This window comes from Parastagonospora nodorum, assembly GCF_000146915.1.
Source record: "Parastagonospora nodorum SN15 chromosome Unknown scaffold_9, whole genome shotgun sequence".
Classification (NCBI taxonomy): Eukaryota; Fungi; Ascomycota; class Dothideomycetes; order Pleosporales; family Phaeosphaeriaceae; genus Parastagonospora; species Parastagonospora nodorum.
Window position 1 is genome coordinate 236815 of NW_001884557.1, and position 16920 is coordinate 253734.

General features: G+C 50.3%; 8 protein-coding genes across 8 annotated transcripts; 6 read left to right on the forward strand and 2 right to left on the reverse strand.

Moving 5' to 3' along the window:
* Nucleotides 1-3639: 3639 nt before the first annotated feature.
* On the forward strand, nucleotides 3640-4260 carry SNOG_06180 (hypothetical protein; the record flags this gene model as incomplete). The annotated part of the gene is made up of 1 exon (XM_001796510.1): nucleotides 3640-4260. The coding sequence occupies one exon, from the start codon at nucleotides 3640-3642 to the stop codon at nucleotides 4258-4260; it is 621 nt and encodes a 206-aa protein (XP_001796562.1).
* Nucleotides 4261-5065: 805 nt separating this feature from the next.
* Nucleotides 5066-6370, forward strand: SNOG_06181 (hypothetical protein; the record flags this gene model as incomplete). Its single annotated transcript, XM_001796511.1, is given in 3 exon segments — nucleotides 5066-5112; nucleotides 5132-5484; nucleotides 5535-6370. 3 exon segments carry the CDS (start codon nucleotides 5066-5068, stop codon nucleotides 6368-6370), a joined length of 1236 nt encoding a protein of 411 aa, XP_001796563.1.
* Nucleotides 6371-6774: 404 nt separating this feature from the next.
* SNOG_06182 (hypothetical protein) lies at nucleotides 6775-7017 on the forward strand (the record flags this gene model as incomplete). Its single annotated transcript, XM_001796512.1, has 2 exons — nucleotides 6775-6904; nucleotides 6947-7017. 2 exons carry the CDS (start codon nucleotides 6775-6777, stop codon nucleotides 7015-7017), a joined length of 201 nt encoding a protein of 66 aa, XP_001796564.1.
* Nucleotides 7018-7778: 761 nt separating this feature from the next.
* Nucleotides 7779-9024, reverse strand: SNOG_06183 (hypothetical protein; the record flags this gene model as incomplete). The annotated part of the gene is made up of 3 exons (XM_001796513.1): nucleotides 7779-8001; nucleotides 8054-8775; nucleotides 8854-9024. 3 exons carry the CDS (start codon nucleotides 9022-9024, stop codon nucleotides 7779-7781), a joined length of 1116 nt encoding a protein of 371 aa, XP_001796565.1.
* A 321-nt stretch (nucleotides 9025-9345) lies between these two features.
* SNOG_06184 (hypothetical protein) lies at nucleotides 9346-11193 on the forward strand (the record flags this gene model as incomplete). Its single annotated transcript, XM_001796514.1, has 2 exons — nucleotides 9346-9582; nucleotides 9874-11193. 2 exons carry the CDS (start codon nucleotides 9346-9348, stop codon nucleotides 11191-11193), a joined length of 1557 nt encoding a protein of 518 aa, XP_001796566.1.
* Nucleotides 11194-11443: 250 nt separating this feature from the next.
* SNOG_06185 (hypothetical protein) lies at nucleotides 11444-11806 on the forward strand (the record flags this gene model as incomplete). Its single annotated transcript, XM_001796515.1, is given in 2 exon segments — nucleotides 11444-11575; nucleotides 11594-11806. 2 exon segments carry the CDS (start codon nucleotides 11444-11446, stop codon nucleotides 11804-11806), a joined length of 345 nt encoding a protein of 114 aa, XP_001796567.1.
* A 251-nt stretch (nucleotides 11807-12057) lies between these two features.
* On the reverse strand, nucleotides 12058-12990 carry SNOG_06186 (hypothetical protein; the record flags this gene model as incomplete). Its single annotated transcript, XM_001796516.1, has 1 exon — nucleotides 12058-12990. The coding sequence occupies one exon, from the start codon at nucleotides 12988-12990 to the stop codon at nucleotides 12058-12060; it is 933 nt and encodes a 310-aa protein (XP_001796568.1).
* Nucleotides 12991-13813: 823 nt separating this feature from the next.
* SNOG_06187 (hypothetical protein) lies at nucleotides 13814-16876 on the forward strand (the record flags this gene model as incomplete). Its single annotated transcript, XM_001796517.1, has 1 exon — nucleotides 13814-16876. The coding sequence occupies one exon, from the start codon at nucleotides 13814-13816 to the stop codon at nucleotides 16874-16876; it is 3063 nt and encodes a 1020-aa protein (XP_001796569.1).
* Between the last annotated feature and the right edge of the window lie 44 nt (nucleotides 16877-16920).

Sequence of the window (16920 nt, forward strand, 5' to 3'; positions counted from 1 at the left end):
CTGTGTATATATTACAACTCACCCTCACCATCTCCAACTAAATACCCTCATACCGTTCCTGCAAGACCCGCGCAATTCAGCATCTCCGCGGTTTCTCATAGTAGCGCAGCAAAATTGTCGAGCACAAGTTACCAACCCTGGTCATCAGAGATCATACGTGCATCTCCTAAAGAGCCCTACAAATTCCTTGAATCTGGGCAGTGGGTTGCTCAATTACGTACATCGCACGTGGAGCAGGAGCATTTCTCCGCGAGTTCCGCGATGAGGGACAGGGGTGTGTGGTTCGGAGACCATGCCTTTATCGGAATTACGTGGATCAGCGATATACATCGTTTTACTTTGACTGTCGACATACTCATGGGATGCTGTGATTTCGGACTGGGCATGTCTGGCAGATCGATCAACATGCAGAAATCGCCTCCAGGTTCAGACATGCCCATAACCTTCGCCAAACACACGAGCGCATCCAATCCCTCAGATCCTGATCATAAAGCATAATCTGTTCCTAGCTCGCTACACCGCAATGCAATTAATACCGTCTCGTGTCATCTCCACGCGTTACGAATTCCCTTCCCAGCACCTGTTGTGACTAAAAGTCACCCCATCACCATAAGCCGACATCTTCCGACGCATTGTAAGCGGAGTCACATTTGAGGTCATTGGACGTTGAAAGGTTGCAGGTCGGTGGAGTGATGTTCGAGGTTTTAGGTCGGGGTTTCTCCGCGGGATTTCGTGTGGGGCGCACGTGATGCGCGCGTTGATGTGGAACACATGTGTTTTGGGGTGGTGGATGCTACATGTATTTTGGATTCTGGAGTAAAGTAGAATTGAGACAGAGATGAGTGGATGAGGTAGGCGACGAATGCGAGACGGTATCTACAGGTAAAGAGGCTCATCCAGGATTGTTGTCTTGTTTGTGACAGGGGCAAGTCCCGACGACCGTTGCATTATTCTTCATCTTCGGAGCATACATCATCGGAAGATATTGACTGCATCGCTACGACTATGAGGCAGTTCCCCTACTGAAGAATTGTAATACGGTTTATGAGCTATTGAGGCCGCCGAGTTACTCGATTGAGGCAACCCGCGTTTCTCAAAGGTGACATTACCCGCAACCTTGGTACCGGAGTGCTTGTTATAAGCTTTCCCAGTATGAATACAAAAGGTTATATTCTTACGTTACTCGGGCCTTCAGACTGGTATACGCCACATCAGGGATCCCGTCAAAGACAAAAGCAAATGGTCTCTTTAGATCAGAACACTCTTGATGCCATCGTAGAGAGCAAAACTCTGCGCCTGAAATAGATGTTGACGGTAGTGATGATCATGACGATCTGACGCAAAGTGTATGAGGCTCACGAAGCTTGGATGCGCGATGCTACACCACGGACTGCTAGCCGGCAGCCCACTAGTTGCTAGATCGCCCTGGCTTCCTTCCGAGCTAACTCGTCGGATGACACCCTGAGGCTGACGTTTGCCTCTCAAGCCAATGCAGCAACTTTCCTAAAAAGTCTAGTACACGTCAGACGAGCCAAAGCATCAGCCACAGTTACCTTGGAGTCACATCTGACGCCTTTGTACGCGCTGAATCAGCACTGGCAGTAGCGTTCCAATGTTGTTCGATATTGCGTCATGCTCGATGATTCAACGTTTCTCAGGTGTGAGTATGGCGAGCTTGCCCAATCCCTCTTCATGACTGCCTAGCGTGCCTATCCATACGCGTATGGGGTTTGGAGGCTCGTCGTACGGTGTATCGAAAATGTCTAGGTAGCCTGATGGCATGGTGAGATGGGTAGCAGAAGTTACCAAAACCAGTACATTGGACCGCGCTTGACAACCATGCGGTAATGATTACCAATAAGTCTAGCACCTTTATGCGAATGTGTAGCCAAAGGTGCGAAAGTCAGAAGATGTACACGCGGGGTAGACGATCACTGCTGTACGTTTACGCACCATGTACTTAGCTGGAAGAAGCTCTTGTGCAACATGACTTCAGTAAACGCAGACCGATAACGAAAACCGTATGACTGCCAAGGGTCAGCACTGCTGCTACAAGTAGAGTCTTTCCTTGTGTTTCGATGAATCTACCGCCACATCGTCAGTGTCTCATTTCAGCTGTCGGGGCATATATCTCGTGGGCCTTATGGGAAGTGTGGCTGCAACATCTGTGCTCGCGGCTATGACTGCCTCCTATGCGGGGGATACGAATCGTGCTAGCAATACCATAGGCACATTCTTCATCTTCCTCTATCTGGCGTTCCAGGGAACTTGCTGCAACACAATGATGTACATATACGTATCTGAGATCTTTCGTACTGAAATCCGGCCGATTGTAATGGGATTCATTTTTTTGGGCAATTTGTGACTTCGCTGATCTTGTTGCAAACAGTGCCCGTTGGGTTCGCATAAGTACGGTGGAAGTACTATCTGGTTATAATTTTCTGGTGTACTGTGTACATTCCTAGTAAGTTCTCTGGTCTAATAGGTACTACACGGTAATACAAGGTAATGTTGTACTTTTTCCGGCCCGAAACAGCTCAATTAAGCTGGGAAGAGGTGGTACGGAATTTGGGCGATGAGGTTGCTAGACATATTCACGATGTCAAGGGCCAGGACAAGCTTAAGCTGCATGAGGCTCTCATGCCGTCCGAAAAGAGCGAATTTTCGAATTCGCAAATGATGGAGGCTGACGTGAATGAGACGTAACGACGTGATAATCCGATAGAATACATGTTCTAGTCCACTCAAAAATGTTACACATGTGCTGAGATATCGTACTTCAAGGCGCAAAGATTTCAGGGGTTTCAGACCTTCTTCTAAGCTTGGATAGTAGTTGTGAACGATGTATGTGAGTTGTAGTTTGAGAGAACGTCTATTAAAACAACTGTGAAAGAGGCGAGGCTCCCGAGGCCGAAACAGGCTTAGGTGATGCAGCCTCACCTGATCACTTATATCCGAACCTCCCCTCTATCGTTGTTCATGTGCCGGAGTGTCGCGGTATCTCATGGCCGCAATAGAATTTGTCGCTACGTACAACGTTACGCACAATTTGGAGGTGGTGTGATCGTGAGCGCGCATGCATCTCCAGAGGTTGAGTTAGCGATGCATCAATACTTTGATGCTGACGCACACGAGACTAGAGACTATCGACTCGTAAAAATAGAGGCCAGTGCCAATGGCGTACCAGCGGGAGTGGGTGGAACCGTCCTCGAAGCTTGACGGATCGTATCCGAGGCTTCAAAGAGCTTCGCGCACCCTGTCTCGCTGACGCACAAATGCAGATCTTTGTGTTTCTGCCTCGACACGGTCCGTTCCCAGATAGGCAGCCCGTGATAGACTAAGTCGCGCGAATACGAAAATTCACAGTGGTTGTGGCAAGGATGATGGCTAAACGAACGTCATCGCGGAGAGATCTGCATGGCGCCTGTACGCCTGACCCCGAGTTGCAGGGTAACATCACGGAAAGGCAGGATGAGGCTGCACAGAGCCCTGCAGACGGGAGGAGTTCATCAGGTATAAAGCTGAGCACCATCCTTACTAAAGAACAACATTATCCAACATCATCGATCAACTGCCTACCACTACAGTCTATTTCACACTTCTAAATCGATTTTCTCAACACGAAAACACTCCTTCAACATGAAGACCACATTCTCTGTCGCTGCTTTGGTGGCTGCTGCCAGCGCCCAACAATACAACATCACCTCCAAGGGTTTTCAGCTAGTCCTCACCTCTGACGATGGTGCCATCAACAGCGCAGTTTCTGCATGCCATACCGGTGCCGCATTGGAGTCGCTTTGTTTGTCCAAAACCAGTGATCCCTCCAAGCCCTCTCCATTCGACACCTTCTACTTCAACACGACCAGCACTTCCGAGCCACCCGTCAACCACACCGAACTCGGTGCGGAGGGCATCTTGACATGGTTCCTTCCAGTCAACGACTACGGAAACATCCCCTCCTCTGCATACTTCTATTATGACTCGTCCACCGACTCCGCCACCCCAATTTTGACGACGGGCACTCCCGTCGATGTGCAGCGCATGTCCTTCACCGACAAGGATGAGCTAATTCTCCAGGGATACATCGACTGGACTGCGAACCCGCCCAAATATGCTGGTCCTTACGGCCTCAACAGGTGGTACGCTTGTCAGACCTACTATGCTGGATACCAGTACACCAACCTCGTCTGGGGCCTTGGTGCTGGAAAGCCAGAGAACCCAACTTGTCTCAAAGTTGATGTCAAAAGGGTCTTCGTCTAGAGATACGCAGATGGCTGGATGATACGATGCAATGAAGGCACATGAGGAATAATAGGCGGATATCGATAGTTCCACGGTCGCGCATATGCTTAAATGCTTAATATAGTAATTCTAATGTTATTCCCTAACTGTACAGAGAGATAGACTCAGCTGACTCGGACCCTAAGTGATTGCTAGTGGTTGGAGCCGAGATGAGGCTGAGAATGACGCGCAGGGGGCAGTGAGCGAATCATGTCACAAGCCAACAACAATGCTACTTTTTGAGCTGCCATGCCGAGAACATCGCGGAGCAAACTTCCATTGACAATTTTTCTCTTCACTGGCGGCGTTCGCATTCGCCGGTTGATATTGTGCGCTCGCCAACCGCCATCAGAACCCGAATAACAGACGCATCCGATTCTTCAGGTTGACAAATTCTGCGTGCGCGTTCTTCCTCAGTATCTAGCCTGTGTCGTAGAAACATATTGGATCTGTTTGTCCTAAGTTTCAAAATTTAGTTCTGGACAGCTAGTAGACCTGTGGTCTACGACTGGTCCTGCGTTGCGCCCTCCGCGTTCATCCGTGGTTCGACGCGTCACTGCAAACCTGAGTCATTGAACCTTCTACTTTCGTGAGGCCAAAACGGACGATATGCGTAACTATGCAGCTCTGTCTATCCTTCACGATCCAAGCTTCGCATCACTCGTCCCGGAGTTTCTTGGTTGCTTGGATTATACCAAGCTTTTCTTTCGTTATACATCTCTAAATCCGCTTCGATGATTCCCCCAATACAAATTTTCCTAATTGCTTGCATCTCAATCACGCCATGCATATCAGCGAGTTTCTCAGCAGCCTCTTCATCCTTTCTACCTAGTAACCTAATTTACACGAGCACTCCGACTCCGCAGGGAAGCGTAGCAGCGGCTGTAATTCCCGGAGCACAAAATTTCACCTTCAAATCTTCATCCTCAGCTGCGCTCTCGTCTACGACCGAAGCTCTCACAGCCATAGCAGGGCTGTCGATCTCTGCCGCTCGCACGGATGGTTCCGCATCAGCCACTACATCAGTTCGTCCCAGGCCAACTAACACTACGCCTTGCAACGGACATCTCGAGTTCTGCCAGCGAAGATTCTCGAATATTTCCATGGTCGTGGCGCACAACAGTCCGTTCGTGAGAGAGCACAATGCGGCAAGCAATCAGGTGCTTCCAGTCTTGACCCAACTCAACGATGGTATCCGCGGATGTAAATGACCTCGAGAATCAAGTTAAGGTTTTTAGCTGATCAACGCGTAGTGTCCTTTGAGACGCAGAAACCAAATGCATCATCGGAAATCCGGCTGTGTCACACGTCTTGTGATCTCCTTGACGTCGGCACGCTTGAGTCTTATCTGACCACCGTACGCGACTGGCTCGACTCCCACCCCTACGAAGTGATCGCGATCATTATGGGGAATAACAACGGCCACACTGAACGTATACCCACTTTCGATTATGTTGCGCCCTTCCAGAATTCTGGCATGCTGAAATACCTTTACACCCCCCATTCGACCTCAATGAACATCACTGACTGGCCCACCCTCGGCGAAATGATACTCAGGAATAAGAGAGTTGTAGTAATGTTGGACTATGGTACAACCCAAATAGAAGTGCCCTGGCTGCTCCGAGAGTGGGACTACCAATGGGAAACGCCCTTCTCGCCCACCAATCCCTCGTTCCCTTGTATCGAGCAGCGACCACCAAACCAGGCGGAGGATCTATCTCGCAACCGCATGTACATGCTAAACCACAATCTCAACATCCAAGTCAGCCTTGCAGGTCTTAGTGGTATCCTCATTCCGGCATACAGCCTCTTGGACCAAGTCAATGCTGTATCTGGAAATGGCAGCTTAGGTCTGAACGTCCAGCATTGCGAGGAGATGTGGGGAAGACCCCCGAATTGGCTGCTGGTCGATTACTACAACTTTGGCAACTTTAATGGATCTGTCTTTCAGGTGGCCGCCACTGCCAATAACGTCACGTATGACCGGGGTTCTTGCTGTGGATCTGTGAGAAAAAGTACTGCGAATGACAAGGTGGTCAATTATGGGTTTCTTCTAGCTTTCCTGGCGGTTTGTGTATTCTCTTCCTGAGTCTTTCCAGTTTTTCGCGTTTGGCAATCTGATTTTATTCTTCTGCACATTCTAAACGCTCAATAATGAATTTTTTGCCTACCACAAATACCGGCTTATGTCCTGAGTGCTTCCACCCTCTCGCGATTGCGATATGTCCCTACAACGATTGTCTTGGCTTTGGTACAGTGACGCACTCGATTGCTAAAGTAGGATCTTAAATTGTCCGATGTATAAAGGCTATCTGTGCACGGATAGGCTTATCATTCCTTGTCCTCGTAGTGCGCTAACGCCGTAGGCATTCACTTCTTGGCGATAGCGCTAGGTTATGGTATCCAGACTTCCACGGTCTCAGAAAGTCATTTCCTCCACCACTCTGATCCATCCTTACCCAGCTTGAATTAACCAAGAGCCTCATATCCAAGATGCCGTGGATGCAGACTTTTGTCCGCGGCCAGATGCGCAGAGCAAAATCCGGCGAGCCTGCAAGTGTCGCCAGGGCTTTCACTCTCTTCTTTCAGCCAATGCTCCAAGACAAGCAGCAAGAAATCCAGAGTACATATGCGTACCGATTCCTTCCTGCCTTGCCAACCTAAGACCCCGTTCTCCAAGTGCTCCGAGTCATGGTTGAGGATCTCAAGGGCAAACACATCAAGATTGCCAACTGACCGTACACCATTGTTCTGACAATTTAGACTGACGTTTGAGTCCTGGATTCTCAGGCCAAGTAAGATCTCGTTGATGAGTCGTTACACCCATACGAGTTCATTTGACAATTCGGCTGCTGCAACATATTCTGCTTCTTGCGTTGATTGCACTATGATGCTTTGTCGTTTTGAGCTGAATAATAGAGGTGCATTTCCCATCTGAATGATCCTTCCGCTGGTAGACTTGCGCAAGTCCGGACTAAGGGAGAGGTGAGCAGGGATGAAGAAGGGTTTATAGAATTGGCACAACCAACAGCTTTCATTATTACGACACAATTGATATCTTCTGGGGCTTTTTACTATGAATTAAAAATCTATTGTTGATCGGTGGTAACCTCATACAGCAATCTCTGCACTATAGAATGTACATAGTCTCAAGACTCTGATCTCCCTCCTTTCCGTTGCTTGTAGCGCCATTTGCAATGAGCTTCGCCTTTATCGCATTTCTACGTCGGAGTAGAATCCAGCATGCTCCATATAAGAAGCCCGCAACAACAGTGAGGCCAGCAGACACGGCGTTGCCTTGTACATATCGCGGACCTTGTTGACTAGGATACAGCTGCGAAGACACCACATTAGATATGTTTGCAATCGAATAGGCGAACGGCATGCCAAAAGCACGTTTAGAGTCTGGCGACAGGTTTGTGGCTATCCAAGTCACAGCCAATGTTGAGATTGGGTACAGCCCTGGTCAAGTCAGTTTGGAACCCATACGCAACATTCTATGACTGACCAAGGACGAGTATGAACATGCCCGCATAGCCTGCACCAGGGTTCGGTGTTCCGACGCAAACTAGATATCCGGCTGCGACTGGGATGCAGCAAGCTACAATGAAAACGCCACGCCGCTTCAGCCTATCGGACCAGTAGACCTGGACAGAAAGGGAGATAGCTCCAACCACGTAGACAGGAATGGTCATGTAATTGACCTTGAGAGAGGCGTAACTAAGCCCAGTCAGCATCGGACGCGATATTCTGACAATCTTGCGGAACTCACCCGAGACCACTAATTATTGTGGGCAAGAAAACGCCAAACCCGTTGATTGCGACAGAAGACGTGAAGAATGCAATGCCGAGCATCCATACGAAGGGATCCATGAGTGCAATTTTAATCCATCTTCGCTCGAACTCATCTTTACCTCTGAGCATCGAGTCTCGTTGTTTCTTCAAGCGCATCGTTTCCTTCTCTTCCTCATTCAAGAACCATGCCGTCTCTGGCGCATTTGGAAGGAAGCACCAGCCAACACCACAGATAGCGATTGTAATGAGGAACTCAATGATGAAGAGCCACCTCCAAGCTGCGAGTCCGTTGCGAGGGCCCATAGTCTGTACAGCATATGCAAACAAGCCACCAAAGGCGCCGGAAATACATTGGGCAAGATTTGTTGTCATGATCCGTTTTCCAGCTAGTTCTCGGGGGTAAATTGTCGTGAACAGGTACGCGAAGGCTTGGGCCAGACCAGCTTCGGAGGCATTTAGCAACATTCGCACAGCAATGGCTTGGCCGTAGGTGTGTATGAAAGCTGTCCCAAGAGTGCAAGCACTCCATAGCACAAAAGCAGTGCCTATCGATTTGTTCGCACCCCATCGCTTGACGGCCAGAACCCATGGGACCTCGAATATGATGGTGCAGACACTTGATAGGGTGTTGATGTTGCCGAATTGCCCGCCCTTGAGGCCTATGTCTTCATCGAAACCGAACACACGAGCATTGCCGAGCTGGATTGGTTCAGTGTTACTTCAGTTCACTTGCGCGAGAGGAATGCCCACATTGTTTCTATCTAGCGTAGACAGTACAAGGAAGATGACTGAGACCGGCACAACGTAGGTGTCAAACTTCTTCCGGCAGGCTGCCTCTCTCGCCGGATCAATGTAGATGAGGTCGGACTCGCCGTTGCCATAATCGACAGAGCCTGGAGCATCGACGACAGTCGGTTTCTTCGCCTCCTCGATCGGATCAGAATTCATGATAGAAGCTCACACTAAAAAAAGCAATTGATAAGCTAAAACTTCTGGGTGCTTTCAAGCGCTGTCCAAGTATGGTTCAAGATCCATTGAAGTCCCATCATGGTCTCAATATATGCTATTTGACACATCTCCCTTGATCGAATAAGCCTTCCAATTCATGATAAGGGCGTGATAAGCATTAAAAAACGATTAGATACCCCAGCAGAGAATCGGGCAGATGCGATCTAGCATGTGAATCCCAATCCTGGAGGTGCGAACGCGATTGAGTTCACTTGCAAGCGAGGATGTAAATGAGGGGTAACGTGCCGGAATATACCAGACATGGTAGATGTAACTTCAACGGCGAATGGCAAGCAAGACGGGCTACTAGCGCATTCCCTTATCGCGATCGGCCTACGCCGAACCATAGACATCTTCTTCGGCATTCTCCCACAAGATCTAATCGGATACCATTGTACACCCGTAATTTTTGCTGGAAGTCCGACAGAACGTGTCCCACATGGAGTCGCTATCTCGCTCAAGCCCGAGATTCGCACGCAGAGTGACTGCATGTCAGAGGTGAGACGGCGCGTGTCCAGAAATAGACAGTCGAATGAACGCTAATCGAGTGTGTAGGTGTCGTCGAAGAAAGCAAAAAGTATTCACCAGCACTGCTCCAATCTGAACGAACATGGGCGTCAGTGTCGCTCGCTGATTGTTTTCCACCATCACAGTGTGATCTAAAGCACCCGAATTGCTCGAATTGCGAGAAGGCAGGTGCTTCCTGTTTGGTCTACGACTCGGGGAGACAGACCGAGGTGAGCACACCAGCTATAGACTTGCTTCATCCAATCGTTAACAGTGGTTGAGCTACCTCGCGATTATGTGTCAAATCTAGAGAAGCAAATCGAGGCATTGAGACGTGAGAACCAAGCGCTACGCCAGCAAAGTCAGCCGCTCTCAGTGATAGATGACAACCCTGCTTCCTTTGGTTCGCCTTCTACATCAGTTCAAGAGATCGACAGTACTTCAACGGAAGGATACCCGGCATCCCCTCATCACCAAAGCCACCTTCAAGATCTTGTTAAGAGTGTGCGAAGTGTTGTAGTTGAGCCTTCAAGGCAACCTCGTTTCCTTGGGCCCAGCAGCGGCATTACTCTTGCGACGATGGTAATGGCATCGATACGTGTTGATACCTTGCCGCACCCTCCGCACTCCATACACGAGGATAACGCTTCTCTTCCAGTCGCTGCGTCAACATCGTCGAAAGAATCCTCACTTCCACCTCGCCATGCTGCAGATCACCTCATTGAAGTCTACTTCCAATATCGCACACCGCATATGCCAATCATCCAAAGGACACAAGTAGAGAAGGCTGTCATGAGCGCATATGCAGCAAGTGGCGAGGTTCAGTCTCTCGGTTCAGCCACGGGGCAATACATGTTCACGGCCTACATGGTATTTGCTATTGCTCTTTGCAATATCCCAAACCCATCTGGTGGCACAAGCCGAGTAATGCAAAGCGAAGGATGCTTCCGGTCGGCAGTTGGCTGGGTTGAACGGGTCATCACTTACTCAAAAAGCGATCTTGAAACTCTTCGCGCGGTGCTCCTGCTAGCTCAATTCGTTTCCATGTGTCCATGGCAAGGGAGTCTTTGGCATCTGACAGGCATTGCTATGCGGTTGTGCGTAGACATGGGTTTACATTGGGAAAGCGAAGGACAGTCACTTGAAGCTGACCAGGACGCGCTTTATGAACGTCGACGACTATGGCACTGTGCCTACCACTTCGATCGTGTCTTGAGCATTACGCTCGGCCGCCCCTTCGGTATTACGGACGAGTCCACACGAGTTCCACTACCGAGCCCGTGGACAGTATCTCGCCGTTCATTCGGCGCGGAAACCAACGACTTCGATGTTCATCATCAACGAGCTCATAACCATCTTTTCAGCTTGTCAAAACTTGAATCTGAGATCAAACACGTTCAACAGAGTCAAACGTGGCCTGTGAAGGCTGCTTATCCCAAACCGAACGTCGTGGCGTGGATGAATGACGTCCAACCGCGCCTGCAAGAATGGCATAGCACTATACCACCTCTCGAAAAGGCACATTCGTCGTCTATATTTGCGCATCAAGCTTACTGGGGACGTCATCTACAACAACGCAATCCTTCTGCTCTATCGCCCTAGCTCGAGCAACCAGCACTCGCTTGCAGAGTCGCTATCAACATCACACAATGCTGCCTGCAATCTAATCACCGGAATCAAAGCTCTCCAACGAGAAGGTAAATTAGATGTGCTATGGAAGTCAGTCCACGACCTTTTCATGGCCGGCTTGACTATCATATACAGTGTCTGGCAGTCCAAGGAGATGCGCGATCGTAATCACATCCGAAATAGCATATCAGCGCTACAATCTTGCGCTTCCACGTTGTCCGCAATGTCGGAGACCTTCCATGGCGCGGCGGGCTGTCGCGACGTGTTTGATGCACTGTCCTCTGCGACGATCGAGTGGCTGATTACGAACGAAGCGGAAGAATCGAGGCAGACTAGAGTCGAGTTTGAGAGGCAGGTAGAAGAATTGCTGCAGCAATTACAGCCTTCTACGACGGCTTTCGTGGACGATCCAAACGCAAGAGTTATGTCGAATATGCTGTCAACGGACAATTTTGCATTTGGTGAGATGCTTAATTCGGCGGCTCAATGGCCAGGTGCTGGAGGCATGGGATATTTTGAAATGGCTCAGGATCAGGATCAGTACATGACGGGTCTTGGAACTAATCTCGACCCGTTTCTGTATTGAAAGCGTAGTCAAAATTTCCATCGGATCTATAACAGCTTCTATGGCCTTTGAACGTGTTAAAAAACGCTATGTCAGGCGACGCAATCAGATAACATGTCAGCCAAGTCATTGCGGTTGATGGTACCTTTATGCTCAAGGAGAACAAAAAACCTCATTCCTCATTGCGTGAAAAGAAGGCTCGAGACATCCTTAACTCATGCGTAACTCATAAAGGATTGACTGGAATTCGGTAGTGCATGTACATAAACTAATCATGGTTCTGCAACAACTTGCCCAGCCATCTCTGCCGCCGTACTAGCAAGTGAATCGTCCACAATCTCCTCATACTTCAACGGCTCCTTCACCAGCCTTGCACCTGCAAGCCCAACCTGCCACCTCTCAAAGCCGCCCCTTGGTACAGACGTACTCGTCCACATCTTATCTCTTCGAAACCCATTCGTTACACCAACCGCAACATCAACCGGTACATTCGGAAAAAGCTCTGCCAACTCGTCGCGGAACTCATTCGCATCATGCTGTAGCACCCACTGAATCCCCTTCTCTAGCGCAACACAAAAACGCTTCTGCTTATCCAGCAACTCAGGTGTGATCTTAGCCGTTTCCGCATAATACACACTCCAAGGAATATCGCCCTGGGCCACCATCTCCATGGCAACGCAAACATTGGGATTCCACGCGACCATCGCCAGCGCAGAAAGATTGTCAGTAACGAAGTAATCCCCCATGCCGCCCTCGAACAAATCGCCCAACATTTTGCCATCCAGATCCTGGATGTAGTCCACGCTCCTCTCATCAATCTTATTCTCTCGTAGCAGCATCTTGAAGAACAAACCCACGCTCGCTCCGCCGCCGGATTTCATCAGCACCGTCTTGCCGGCGACATCGGTGAGCTGGAATTTCGGGGCAGAGCTGCGCGTGAGAAGAGCGAGGGGGCAGCGATTAGCGATTTGCGCGAAGACGGTGTAGTTTTCTACGCGCGAGCGGTACATAGAGGGCACCCAGATGCCGCCTAGAGCCATGTCGGCGGTTTTGTCGGCGAGGGCGTCGAGCACGCCGTCCCAGGGGGTGGGGATGGTGACGGTGACGTCGAGACCTTGTTCGCGGAAGAAGCCATGGCGGAGGGCGATGTATTCCGGGAGGTAGTTTAGGTTGTAGCCGGTTGCTGTGAGGTTGAACGGTTGCATGATGTTTGAAGAGCGGTGGTTAGGTAGCGCGTGTGTGGGTTTTGAAATCGCAATGGGACAAAGGTAGAAGCAGTAAATGTTGAGGACTTATGGCATAGAATATCCAGTCTCGGATATAGTTGGACTCTTTACAACGCATGCCTAAAGCTGCACATCGGGTCGTCACTTTCGTCGTGGTTGTCTATCATCGGAAAGTTGCGAAGAGCATGTCGGCAAAAGCCGAATGATATCGGAATCGACTGTCATGCGGACTAGAAGGCAATATGATCAATTTACATGGCAGTGTGATGTTCCGCGCATCGAATGAAGCGTATGACCGGTGTGGATGTCAACCAAGAGCGGATCGAGTGACAAATATAGCAACTAACGACTCATAGATTGCGATGAACCTGTTGATCAATGGTACACACCTGGGAAATATCTGGGAAAGAGCAAGCAGGTATAACAGCTACATGTTGAGTTGCGGAAAGGATTCAATGTGGTGGTTGCTGCAGATTTTGTCCACCACAGTCGAAATCAGTGATGCCGTTGCTGCGATCACGATGGAATAGTGTTGAAATGATTAGAGTGCATGCTCGTCACGTGGTAGCGCGAATCAGGTATGTGCGTCATCGGTCTTGCGCAAACGTGTTTCCGCATCGCCTCGAGCATCCACTTCATCAAATATCTTGCTGCGCTGCGAATTCTTGGTCGCTACGGTCTTCGCGTTCATTCTATCACTCGCAATGAGCGTCAACCTGCGCTGTGCGACTGCCAACTGCGTGTTCAGGTCTTGCTACTCCACGCCCCGCGCCTTGCGCCAATAACGTAGCTAGTTGTAGGCATGGCGCGCGCGCGCGGCAGGCTCCGCAAAGCAGCTGAGACCGCCACTCCTAGACGATCGACACGTAGAGGCAGGGCCTCACAGCAAGATGAAGACGTACCAGCTATTTTCCAGGAGATGCTACTCGAGGAGGAGGCCGCTGCCAAGGCCACCAGTACAGACGAGGATGAACGTCCAGTTAAGAAGAGGAAGACGGCGCGTTCTCAAACAAGTTCAAGCCCTGTCGTAAAGCCTTCGCATGTGAAAGCTACGGTTGTGAAAGGGACCGAACCTGCACCGTCCATAAGATCGCGCAAAGATGCTTCGCTCGAACCAGAGACACCATTGTACAGTCTTACACATCCGCCTGCCACCGCAGGGTCCATGCCGCCCGATGTCGCGCCTTCCAGCGGTCGCATACTACAAACCGTGATAGACTCCGACGAGTCAGATGACAGCGATGAGGAGTGGGAAGACGCCCTCGCAGATGGAGACGAGGCGGACGAACATGAAGAGACTGAATCAGTCATACCTCAGGTCGCTGGCATCTCCATCACGCTCGGAGCGAACAAGGATGCAGAACCTGCTCCCAAGAGAAGAATCCGCAGACGAGCCATCACATCTGTAGACAAGAAGAAGCGGCTGGACATTCATAAGATGCACGTTCTATGTTTGCTCTATCACGTTTATCGTAGGAATGCATGGTGCAACGACTTGCGGGTGCAGTCCGCGCTGCGAAAGCTGGTACCACCCAAGACATTGCAGAATCTCGTCCCAAATCCCGATCTCACACAATACTCTGCTTCGAAGCGCTTCATTGATGGAATGAACGAGCTCAAGGTTCTGTGGAACAAGCGCTTCAAACTTACTGCTCAGGGCATGTACAAGCCAAAATGGGCAGAGGCAGATGCCCATGTCCGACCATTCTCTGATTTCGATGAACTTGATGACCCCATGGACAAGGACGATTTTCGCAGAACGGCGCATACCTTGCAGGGCTCGCAAGATGTTGGCACTCAACTTTTCTGTGCCCTGCTTCGTGCCATCGGTGTCGAAGCCAGACTCGTGTGTTCCTTGCAGCCACTGCCATTCGCCTCGTCTGCTCAGCCTTCTACCCCGCAGAAGACAACTTCGCAGAAGAATACCATAGTTCTGGATCCATATAATAAGCAAGAAGCTGCCTCGTCTAGCAAGTCCAGGGCTGTCACACCATCTCGGCCCAGGAAGCTCTCGCGCATGGAAAGGGTCATGGGCGAACGACACGCCGTCCTCAACAAGACGGGCGTAGCTTTGCAAAGACAGAAGGCGTACCATACACCATATCCGGTATATTGGGTGGAGGTGTTCAACACTGCGCACCAGAAGTGGGTTGCTATAGACACTCATTCGACGTTCACGGTGAACTCGCCCGAGAAGCTCGAACCACCACTCAGTCATGCGCAAAATAGTCTCACATACGCCATCGCCTATGAAGAAGACTACACGGCAAAAGACGTTACACGACGTTATGCCAAGGCATATAATGCAAAGACGCGCAAATTTCGTATTGAATGTACACCCAATGGGGCAGAGTGGTGGCGGAAAGCAATGAAGTTCTTCAAACGGATGGTCCCTCTCGATAGGGACCAGGTCGAAGATGCAGCACTTGCCCGCAAAGAGGCATCTGAGGGCATTCCTAAGAACGTGCAAGACTTCAAGAACCACCCTGTATATGTGCTTGAAAGGCATCTGAAGCACAACGAAGTCATACACCCCATGGATCCAATCGGTAAGATCAACGTGGGTACAGGCATGAACCCCAAAATGGAGTCCATCTATCGTCGAAACAATGTACACACTGTTCGAAGCGCAGACAAGTGGTACCGTATGGGCCAGGACGTCAAGGATGGCGAACAGCCGTTGAAACACGCCAAGCCAAAGAGAGGCAGACAGATGTCAGTCAATCTTGACATGGATGTCGATGACCAGCAAGAAGAAATTGGTGCTGGACTATACGCCAAATTCCAGACTCGACTCTACGTCCCACCACCTGTGGTGAAAGGCCGTGTTCCTCGCAATGTATATGGCAATCTGGATCTCTATGTCCCATCCATGTGCCCACCAGGCGGAACACACATCCGGCACAAAATCGCTTCGAAAGCAGCACGCATCGTTGGTGTCGACTATGCAGACGCAGTGACTGGTTTCTCCTTCAAAGGTCGACACGGCACTGCGATTGTGCAAGGTGTGGTGGTAGCGTCAGAGTACGCTGAAGCAGTGCAGGAGGTCATTGATGGCATGATCTACCAACAAGAAGAAGCCGCGAACGCTGCACGCAGTCGGGAGTCATTGCGTCTCTGGCGGAGGTTCTTCCTTGGCTTACGCATTGCCCAAAGGGTCAATGCAATGGAGATTGATGGCGAAAAAGGCCCGTCGATGGATGTGGATGTGCAGCAAGAAATTGATCGCGAGGACGAGCAGATGGTCGAGGGAGAAATGGCTGGTGGTTTCTTTCCGGACGAAGCTGACTTTGCGCAACCCCCGCGAGTTGAGCGTGCGTATGAGCCGCCACAGCAAGAATACGGAGGGGGCGGCTTCATGGCTGATGATGACGAGGATGAAGGGGGAGGGTTCATACCAGAGAGGGACGATGACGACGACGCTGTGAAAGCTCCCATCAGCATGAATCGCGAGCACAGTTTTGAAAGCTCGATCTTGGACTCTCATCAGCTTCGCCCGCGGCGCAGGAGTAGTTTCGCAGACGACTTTGTATTGGAAGAGGAGGAGGATGAGGAAGGAAGTGCTGGGTCTACACGCGACCAATCTGACGCTGAGCCTGCCAATGACGACGAGAATGCCGAAACCCACATCGCCCAGGATGAAGCCGCTGTAGATGGAGGCGGGGGGTTCCTACCAGAAGATGCAGACGCAGACGTGAATATGGTCGACCAGCCTCCACAGGAAGCGAGCCCAGTTCCAAGGGACCCAGGCACTGAGGACGCCGAGATGCCACCAGAATCCTCTCCATCAGACACCGGGTCGCTCCCGCTCGAAGATCCAGAAGACGAAGATGCTGATCCTGACTGGCTCGTCGATGCCACATAGATGCTGCAGTTAACATGCAATGAAACGTTGTATGTGTGTTCAAT